The sequence below is a fragment of the Solanum dulcamara genome, chromosome 8 (assembly GCF_947179165.1).
Source record: "Solanum dulcamara chromosome 8, daSolDulc1.2, whole genome shotgun sequence".
In the NCBI taxonomy this organism is placed as follows: domain Eukaryota; kingdom Viridiplantae; phylum Streptophyta; class Magnoliopsida; order Solanales; family Solanaceae; genus Solanum; species Solanum dulcamara.
In genome coordinates this window covers 27,092,632-27,103,841 of record NC_077244.1, presented here as the reverse complement: position 1 = coordinate 27,103,841, position 11,210 = coordinate 27,092,632, and the positions used below count along the sequence as shown (strand labels likewise).

Sequence of the window (11,210 nt, the reverse complement as noted above, 5' to 3'; positions counted from 1 at the left end):
GTTTGAGGTTTAGTGCTACTCCTACACTCCCTTGCATGATGATTCAATTTTCCATACCTATAGCAAGCATTTAACCCCATTAAGAACTCTCCCATATAGTTTTTCCCATACTTAGAATACTTGGGAATAGTAGATGCACTAAAACCACCACCGGGTTTGGATTGAGAAGTCCCACCTTCGTATCGAGCCCTCTTGGAATCCCTCTTTTTCCTAGAAGCCACCAGACAATCCCTCATATTCTGTCCCATATCACCACACTTGTAACAACCCTCCTTACAGGACATGCATTCTCCTTGGTGAGTCTTACCACACCAAGAGGGAAAGGGACGTTCTTCCTTATTGCGCCTAGACATCGGGGCATTAGCAAAAACGGAACCACTATTGGTCCGCTCCCTTTTGAAGTCCCTAGATTTCTCCCTTATGGCATTCCTTTTGTTCACTCATTTCCTTTTCTTACTACCCGCGGTTACAAGAGTTACCTTTTGTTGATTCAATTGAACGGTCACAGTTTGAGCTAATAACATGATGGCACCACAAAATTCAACATTAGTCACTTATTCAGCTAGAGGATCATTCGGGACTTGTTCCTCATTATCATCAACCCTTCTTGAATTGGAGCCTCGAAAACCGGAGAAACTTAGTCCTTCATAGCATCCTTTGCTCTAGGTGGATGTACTCTTCTTTGAGATATTATCTAGGGAACAAGAAATGAGTTATTAGATAAGGAAAGTCTTAGGAAAACTCTAAGGCACGACATGAATCATGAAAGATAGAAACTTTCCTAAAGGCCTCATAGTCTCCTATTCATAATTGTGACGCGCTTCACAACCATGAATAAGACCCTATTTGACGTTGTATATTGGACTTTGAGGACTATTTCAAAACCTCTGATCTGATATCAAGTTTGTCATGACCCAAGCCTAGGGCCTAGATGTGACATGGCGAGTGAAGTACCTAGAGGCACCTCATCCAATCCACTTAACGTTTGTTAAGCATTTCATCGGTAATGATAAATAAAAGAGGAAATAAAAAGGGAAAACGAGACTAAGGAAAATATTATAGAACAAAAGTCATTAACGACTTCAAAATATTATCCATTTATGTCCAAACATACCTCTACTAATAGACTTGGTGGGGGCTAAGACATGTCCCTAGCTCACCCTCAAAATAAGTGTCAAGAAACGCTTTAATAGAAGCCTTACTGTTCTACATAACATAAGCTAGAATAAAAATGACATTGTTCCCAAACCTCACTACAAGCAATCTTCAAACAAATCTGAGCTAGCCACGTAGAGGAGGTCGAGGAGGAACACCGGTCCCTACATGGTGATATCATGTAAAAAAAATATGCCTTAGTACTTTGAATGTATTAAGTATGTAAGCAATGCATGATTTTAAAGAATCAATAGAAAATTAGCATAATATGAAATATAATGCAATGCATGCATAATCAATCATGTACCTAATATTTGAAACCTTTATTTTAGGGAATATAACCATAACCGACATTTAAGACCATGCAAGTTATTACATAAAATCCAACATATCCTCCTACATTGGCATGTGGAGAGTACTTGCCAGGTAGAACTTCGATCAACTTTAAACTTTCTTTAACTTTTGATGACTACAAAGGCCTAGCCTACAAGGGCTCCTATGGTGGCACATAGGTAATGCAAGATGAGACTTTACTTAAATACACCTTTAATCGAGTCCCTATCTATATGCTACATTCGGTGCTAGGTCAAATCCCAAGGAATAACATTTAAACAACAATATAGCATAAGCATTATATAACTTTAGCATTAAAATATCAATCGGTGAAATAGCTCATTAAAACCTTTGGTGATTCAAGTATGCAAGAATTGTCCTTATTGCATAAAGAATTCATTAGTGAACCTTGATTTATAATATCATCATGGCTGCCATACCCTATTTACCATACTACTAATGAACTTTGATTTATAAAAAATTTTGGTCTACAATCATTTATGGTATTTTGGGTACCATAGTAATTGGACCTACCATAGAAAAAATGTTCAAAAGCATTGATGGCATATCGGAATGTAATACATGTCATATCACAATTGTAAACATGCCATAGAGATAACTCATTCGTTACTTTTCATGAGCCATTTGCTCATTAGCTTGGGTGAGAAAACTTTCTACCAACATTCACTCTTTCATATCATTTCATAAAGACTCCCTTTCATAAACATTTACTTCATATAATTTATTTGGAGTCAAAAGCTTTCATTCCAATTTTACTTCATCATAAGAAATTAGATGGGTTGATTTCGTAAAGACCTTTAAATACATTTAAAGAATACTTGTATGCATGAGAGTGATATAAATACATCAAATCAAACATCTAAAAAACAACTCATCATATGTATTTTAAAACTACTTTTCAAACCTTCATATAAGAACCTTATAAACCCATTCATTTCATTAAATTGAGAGTCAATATATATCAATATAAGTAAATAAACTTCAAATATATCATGAACTATGCATTTGGAATCATCATGTAAAAACCTATAAGATTTCATCATTTAGAATTGAAATGCTAGTTTGAGAAAATATTTAGGCTCTATGGGTGAAAGAAATCATGGATGAAAACCTACATACCTTGGGGAATAAAACCCTTAATTGAAAATTTGAAAAGAAATGGAGGGTTGATCTTCTTGGAGTAAAACCCTAGAACTTTTCTTGAGGATGAAGGAGACTTTGAGAGCACTTGGGAGGTTAGGGTTTGAGTTCTTAAGATGAGAGTGAGAATGAATGAGTGTAGGAAGACTTAAAGTCTTTTAGATAGGTGGATTTTTCCTTCAAAATAATCTCACTTTGAGTTAAAACACAGGAAAAGACCAAAGTGATCCCATATGAGTTTCTGTCGAAAATCCTTGTACGGGACCCCATACGGTCCATATAAAATGCCACGGACCATACAATGGTTCCTAAAAGGGAGATGGAAAATATATCTAGATGGATTCTCACCACGGGCCATGAAACGCACCACGGTCTATGATGAGGGTCGTGAACAGGCGATTCCCTAATAGGCCTTACTAAAATGCACATAACTTTTTACTCCAAACTTGAAATGGGGCAAACTCAGTGGTGTTGGAAAGAGGATTCAGAGACTTTTGATTTTATAGGCATGGGACACCTGATTATATATATTCAAGGAGATATGATTTCTTAAAGGTGACCTATGTAAAATCTTACATCAAAACACAATCGGTAAGGGAGCTTTCAACTTAACTTTGTGCCAAAGGATTCTGGGACCTTAAAACATCTCCAAATCTATTTTTACACTAAAGAATTAACCTTTAAACCCCTAAGATAAAATGAATGGATCCCTGGATGTCAATTTTCACGGTCCATGAAAATCTCCACGAGCCGTGGGATTATTCGTGAAGATTGCCTTGGTCAAGCTTGGAGAAAGACTCTTTTACAAAAGTGGACCATGGGTTATGATTGACTCGATGGGCTATAGTAGTCCTCGTAAAGCTAACCCATTTTATAGTTTTGATTATTGTCTTCCATTACAGTCTGTGATCATGATTACGGGTTGTGAAAGGTGGTCATGGTGCAGGTCTTGTAGGAGGCCTGGAAAGTGTCTACCAAGGGGACACACCAAGGTCCGTGGAGGGTTCCATGATCTATGGAGGTCGTCCGTGGACCTTGCCTTGGAAAATTTCTTGAGGGTCATGGGAAGGGGTTACCACGGAGGGCTTTACCACAATCTGTGGTCCTCCATCGTGGTTCGTCCCTTGGAAGTCTGAGTCTCTAAATCTCTACCACGATTTCTTACCATGATCCGTGATGATTACTATGGCCTGTGATGGCTTCCGTGGTTAGCTACTGGTGCCAATTTTCTATACTTTTTAAAAATTCATCATTTGTTCCTTGGTTTGGGACCTTCCATATTTCTGGAGTTTTACAAGCTCCAAGGATTCTCTCCTAAAAGGTTCTTCTTCATCAAGCTAGGGTTCTAGAGTTCCAAGCTTTTCTTTAAAAATTTAGGTTGATCTTCACCAAGATATGTGGAACTTCATCCATGGGTACCTTTCACCCGTGGAATCCCAAGTTTATCTCACCGAATTCTCTTATGATTTCTTATTCAAAAGCCCTAATTTCCTAATGATTATTGGTTCTTCTTAGCTATGATATACTTCATTGCAATTAGCCTAATTATGCATAATTCACATTATATTGCAGGATTTTAAGATGAATTTCAATGAGTCATGTTATATGCTAGTTTTCAAGTATTTATTTATGTATTATGATCATGATTTCCAAGTTATATGCAATGAAAGCTTCATGAATGATTTTCAAGGTTTATGAATTACTCATGAAAGGGTTTTAAATGATGATTCAATGACTTTTCAAACAAGCTAATGAAAGGATGACTTAAGATCCTTAATAAGGAAGGTGACTTGAGGCCCTAAAGATGGTTTATGAATAAAGATATGTAATAATGGAAGTCCTACACTCACATTACATGAATTACATGATAATGAGCTATTCTTATGAACAAGTTTCTATGAAGTATGATTATGAAAAGCTTATGATCTATGACAAGTATGATTTAGATTATGATATGATGTGTATTTTGTGTGTTGATTTAATTAGCACCGAGTGGGTTTTGAGGTGGGGACTTGACCTAAACCCTAGTAGCAATCTCTAGTCCCTTAAACTACGTTGTCACCATAGAATTGCCAATATGGCCTAGCTAGTGGATCCACGTATAGCACATGATTATGATAATATTTGGACGGAGTCTACCTTGACAAGTAGCCTCCCCCCTTCTCAATGTGGAGATCATAATTTTATATAATAGCTCGCATGGTCTTAATGTCAGATACAATTATCACCCACATATGTAAGTTCCTATGATGATTATGATGTTTTGATGCATTGACTGATGAGATACATGTTCTAATGATTTTACTCATGTTTTAATGATATTGGCCTTGCATCCATGATTCATATTGACTATGTCCTATGTTTATTGTTCATGCATGCTCTCACATACTTAGTGCATTCTATGTACTAACACATACTATAGTAACTTTTGTGGTGAGCCCTCATATTTCGAGGATGAGACATTTTACTTCATATTATCATTTGACCTTTTTTTCCATTACTCTTATGTTGTCATGGGGAGCTAAGGACTTATCTGATGGCCCCATCAAGTTAGTAGAGGCATATTAGATAGTACAAGTCTATGTTGTTGCTTTCCCATTCAAGACTTATGTTCTATATTGAGATTTTGCTTCTGTATCTTGATTTAGCATTATTTGATTTATTTACCTTAAGTATGCTCATGAATGATATGCTAATAGGCTTGATTGGGGTCCTTCAGGATTTTAATCGTCATGTCATGATTAAGCTCTAATTTGAATTGTGACCTAAATAATTTATATGTTTTGTGAATTACATCAAAAATACTATAAATCACGATAAACATAAATTAATCTTAAAAATTATAATAAAAAATATTTGATTGACTCTCAAAATCTATTTATGTTATATAAATAAATAATACATATTGGAACCACACAGACACAGACTCTTATATGTAGTTGAGATACAAGTGGAGAGACATTGAAATTAAATGTGGTAGTTGATAAATTTAGATGGGAGAGAAAAGGTAGTTGAGAAATTTAGATGCGTCCATAATCTGCCATCCGTGCACTGCTTTTCTATTTCTCTTGCAATTAATTACTGCACTAATTAAACAGTTCCTCATTGGCCATTTCCTCCATTCATTTTCCCATTTGGTACAAAATTCAACAAAACATATTAATGACAGGTGTAAAAGAGTAACTGTCCATTGTGGTTGCAAAACTTTTCCTTTCAATTTATTTGATCCTATTTCAGTTTTGGTCTAATTTAAAAAGAGTAATTGTTTTCTAAATCCAAAAATAATTTGATTTATACTTCTTATTTACACTTAATAACAAGTGTTTACAAGGGTTATGAAGTATTTAAGATCATAAACTAAAAATATTGTAGCAAATTTTATGACATCTTTTAAGATCTCATATTTTTTTTAAATGTCATACTCATACAATATTTCAAATATCGGGAAAAAATAAGATTGGTAAGAGAAGTCCACTCCTGACACCCACTAGGTTGAAATAAGGTGTGAGTTGTCATTTCCGTACTTGAAAAATAGAAAAGAGGGGAAAGTTCCAGAGAAATAAAGATGAGCTTATAACCTAGGAAGAGAGTAGGGTTCCGGTGAATTGAGGATGGTGGGACCACAGAGACCACAGTTCGTTCTCTTCGGATCCTCCATTGTTCAGATCAGTTACAGCAATGGCGGTTGGGGTGCCATTCTCTCTGACATTTATTCCCGCAAAGTATCTCTCTCTCTCTCTCTCTCTCTCATATATTTTTGGTGTTTGACTCTTATCACATCATGTTTTGCAATTTGATTTGTGGCAGTGGAGTATTCCCATAGAAAACTATGCTGGGTGCTTGGGGTTAGAAAAATAATCAACGACTACTGCTTTAAATTTTAAATTTACACAAACAAGGAATAGTACACCAATTACATTTATCATTACAAATATGAAACCAGAAGTTTGGATATCAATTTGTGAAGGAAAAGACACTTTATCTTGGGGACTAAGAGTGCACTGTATAGAGACAGAATTTGGGAATGCCTGTGTTCAATTTTTCTCCCATCTTCATGTTAGTGTAAGCTTATTCTTGAGAGACGATAATACTGCATTGTTTTTCCACCTTAAATATGTGTACCCGATTATTAGTTGAGATTATAAGGTTATCCTTCTACTGCAGCTTGTGTATACTCAAAATCTCATATCCTTTTCACAAGTAACCCTAGTTGTCTAATATTATCGTAAATTACATTTCCAATGCCTAAATAATTTTATTTCAAAACTAGTTAGTTGTCTATGATCGCACTACTTCCACACTTAGGGGTCGTTTCGTTGGGAACAAGTTATCCCAGGATAAGTTACCTAGTACCTCCAACCAAATGCAAGATATTCATTTTATCCCGGGATTATGATACCTTATACCTCATACCAGACAACTCATAGTTTTAAAGTCTTACATTTCTTTTGTTTCATCAAGTCTAAAAAATTACATCGAAATGTTTCTTGTGCTTCTCTTCTTTCTCATACTTCACTGAATTCTGGTATCAATGAGCCAGTGAGGTGCCACGTGTTTTATAATGAAATACCTTCCTGGAGAGGAAGACTAGTGCCAGATCAAGCATCCTTATTTACTCTTTACTAATTTGCAATAGTAGGTATCCCTGCTACTTTGTTTTTATTAAAAAAAAGTTATCATAGGGTCTTGAATGTTAAGGTACACATATCTATTTTTTCTCAGTGTTGGAATCTTGACCCTTCCAGCATTATCTGCTTAAGTGATTTTCTTGATGTTGGAGTAAATTAATTGAGATATAATGGATGAGAGTTTCATTTGACGATGAATCTTATGACTGAAAATCTATTTTCTATGTCTTGTTTTGGTGTTAGCTCCATGTTGCTTGGGGAAATTTGAAGTACTATCTTGTTGTGATCTTAAAAGTGCTTGTGTTGAAGTTTTCAGGTTCAACATTTACTGTAAAGTACTTAAACAAAGTTGTGTCTCATGCACTAACGAATCCTGGCTTAAGCTATTATACATCACTGTTTCATTAACTTATGCTGTGAGTCTGGACTTACTAGAGATTAGAGAGTAACACCTTCTACTCTATTGTAGGCGGACGTATTATTGCGAGGTTACTTTGGTTGGAACTCCAGACGTGCTATACAGGTCCTTGATCAAGTATTTCCAAAGGTATTGCATCTTGCTCCCCAATATCTCTCAATGTTCAATTGATGTGAAAGTTAATGTATAGCTTGTTAGATTAGGCACTCCCTCTGCCTTATTTCTTCTTTTATTGTCAGTTAAAAGACTGCTTGATACTGCTGTTTAAACAATTTATTTTCCTTGCAAGAAATAGTGCTATTGACATTAGAACTTAGCTATGCCTTTTGGTTCGTATCATCTGAATAATCAAAATATCATCAATGTCTTCGTGGATTTTTTATTGTGGAGAGCTTTTAGGAATTGAGAATATCCTGTAGAAACATACTTATTTGTTTTTTGAATATATCTCATCTGGACATCTGGTATTGGAAGACATCTCCTATATACTAACTTTTGACTTCTTAAATGGTGGTTTTTCTCTTCCAGGATGCAACTGTGCAGCCTACATTGGTGATTGTTTACTTTGGTGGTAATGATTCAATGGGACCTCATTCATCTGGATTGGGTCCTCATGTACCTCTTCCAGAGTACATTGAGAACATGAGAAAAATTGCAACTCATCTCAAGGTATTTTATTTTACTACAGGAATGACCTTTTCTTCTGTTTTCGAGCCGCCTGTTATCTATTTTTATGTAGAAATCTTGAAATTATTCACTTAGTTATATAGATTGGGTTTCATTTACGTAAACAAACTACAGTAATTATTGATCCCTGAATTTTTCTTTTTATTGGGGGTGGTTAGCGCCTCTCAGAGAATATTCGCATAATTTTTCTCAGTTGTCCACCTGTTGACGAGGCCAGAGTTCGTGAAAATACAAGGTAATTCGATGCCCATCATCAATTTCATGTTATCGTTTACATTTTTGCTGTACTTATTTCCAAGTTTCATTCTCTGAACTGCATTTTCTCCTGTTTATGATTAATGAAAAAAAATTCATCTCTTTTGTAAACAGTTCATTATTCAGTGAGTTGGTTCGAACAAATGAGTTGTGTCGACAGTATTCTGAGGCCTGTATAGAGCTATGCAAAGAGATGAATCTGAAGGTTGTTGATCTTTGGACAGCACTTCAGAAAAGAGAAGATTGGTTGACCACTTGTTTCACGTAAGTCCAGCTAACTATGTGTGTGTGCACTTTGTATCTCTACCAAATAGAGAATATCTGTGATCATTTAACTGTTTCGTTCCCTAAATTTCAGTTAAATTCATATCTTATTGATCGTTATGAAGATGAAATTAGTTTCCCTTTTTAGTTAATTGGTTTGTCTTTGACTCAAAAATTCTTTTATATTTATCTCTAAATATTGTTTCTGATTTGGTTAGAAAATTAGTTTCGAGATCTTCAAGCATTACAACTGAACAACTCTACGTCAATGTGAAAATCTTTCTACACTAGATTTTTGGTGTTTATTAGCATCACCCACAGAAATTAAACTTCCAGCATTATCTCATAGCTCTAGTCATGTTTTCTGAATAACTCCAGAAAATACCATGAAATCAGTTTATGAAAGTGCTACACATGACATAGCTCTGGTAGCAAGTTCTAGTTGGATCAAAGTATTTTATTTCCAGTGGTGAATGCTGAGTTATTGTCACTACACTACTTGACAGTATCTTTTTGGGTAATCATCAATATCTGGTTCCTGGAATCTTGAAGGTAAACAAGGAATATTGTCTCAGTGATTATAGAGCAATCATTTCTCCATTCCAAGAATCAGAATGCTCTGATTGCTCCAATATTTCGACCTGCCTTTATGCTCATTTTTCCGTATACACAGAGTAAACAACGATGTATGGAGTATAGTTTTACTGAAATAAACTCTAATCCTAACATCATGTAGAGAATCAGAAAAGCAGAAGGAAGAGGCTTTTGGAAATTGCATCTGTTTTTAGATTTGTTTGATCATTTTTTACAGGGATGGCATTCACTTGGCCGAGGAGGGGAGTAAAATAGTTGTTGAAGAGATCCTCAAGGTTTTGAAGAAAGCTGAGTGGACACCTAGTTTACACTGGAAATCAATGCCAACAGAATTTCCTGAAGATTCTCCTTATGATTTGGTTTTAGCCGATGGTAAAACCACAATAAACCCATCTGAGTGGACCTACCATAGACAAATTCAATGGGATTAGATTTCCTTCTGCACAATTGAAACATAAAGGGGTGTATATGCATAAAACTTCAGAATTTATGCTATAATATTCCAGTTTTACCTTAGTCTCCAGGAAGACATACATAATATTTTCCTTTTCATTTTACTGCTAATTTGTTACATTTTTATTCATAAAATAAATCAGACTAAGCTTATTGACATTACTTATGGCCTTTCTAGGCCTTAGTAAATAATATATCTAGTCTGAGATTATGTGATTGTATCTTCTAACTAGGATGAACACTATGACACTTTTGTTCCAGAAGCTAGAGGTATCTAATTAAAGAATTTGTAGAAGTCTTGGAAAAAAGCGAGGGGTGAGTTGAATAGACATATAAAGGAGAATCTCTTTTAGAGTTTTTCTCATCACGAATGAAAATTTCGAGATATATTCTAACAATATAATAATGACAATCAAAATACCCAAACTTGTGTACCTCCACCAATTTTGATTCTACGTTCCACTTGAGAAAAGAAGTTCAAAAGATCAATACTCGCTCATTTCCTGTTCATGAGCTAGACCTTAATTCTCTTTTGATTTGAGCACAGATGACTATAACGCTGAACTATGTCTCATGATTATGGCATAGGTGGTTGTATGCAAAAACAATACCCAATGTATAAGGTCGAGGTCGAACCACAAGAAATGGCATAAAGAATTACACTCAAATTGATTTATAGGCTCAATACAAACTAGCACAATGTATTTTCAAATAAGTATATAAAATAATGGGGGATTTAGAGAATACTAAAATTGATCAATCATGAATAACAATTTCTATAAGATAACACAAATGAGTTTTCACTGAGGTAGGAAACAACTAGGAGTGTGTACATTGAGATGAGGATTCAAGAGAATAGACAAAGATTAATCAAATCCAAATTGGTCAATACATGGATAGCGTTTGGTCTAGGTTTGTCACGACCCAAGCTTAGGGCCTAGATGTGACATGGCGAATGAGGAACCCGAAAGTACCTCAAACAAGCCTCTTAGCATTCTTTTAGCCTTTCATAGGTAATGAAAATAAATAAACAAGCGGAAATCATAATAGAAAATCTTCAACTTACATATGTCCAACAATACCTATATTTTTTAGATTTAACGGGGCTAAGACAAGTCCCTAGCTCACCCTCAATCTTAATAGAAAGAAATACCATAGTGTCTAAAGATCTCAACATATTATAAGCTAGAAAGATAAAGGAGTATTGTTCCCGGAACATGGGAACTCACCAAAAGTAGTCTTCAAACGAGATCTCAACTAGC

General features: G+C 35.2%; 1 protein-coding gene across 1 annotated transcript; it reads left to right on the top strand.

Moving 5' to 3' along the window:
- The first annotated feature begins 6,119 nt into the window (after positions 1 to 6,119).
- Positions 6,120 to 10,011, top strand: LOC129900694 (GDSL esterase/lipase WDL1). The gene is made up of 6 exons (XM_055975711.1): positions 6,120 to 6,371; positions 7,747 to 7,824; positions 8,224 to 8,364; positions 8,541 to 8,617; positions 8,752 to 8,901; positions 9,713 to 10,011. The coding sequence occupies exons 1-6, from the start codon at positions 6,261 to 6,263 to the stop codon at positions 9,924 to 9,926; spliced, it is 771 nt and encodes a 256-aa protein (XP_055831686.1). The 5' UTR covers positions 6,120 to 6,260; the 3' UTR covers positions 9,927 to 10,011.
- Positions 10,012 to 11,210: the final 1,199 nt, after the last annotated feature.

Coding starts and splice junctions, on each gene's coding strand:
- LOC129900694 (XM_055975711.1), top strand. CDS start 6,261: ATGGTGGGACCACAGAGACCACAGTTCGTTCTCTTCGGATCCTCCATT. Junction 7,825..8,223: donor TTGATCAAGTATTTCCAAAG/GTATTGCATCTT, acceptor TTTCTCTTCCAG/GATGCAACTGTGCAGCCTAC. Junction 8,365..8,540: donor AAATTGCAACTCATCTCAAG/GTATTTTATTTT, acceptor GGGGGTGGTTAG/CGCCTCTCAGAGAATATTCG.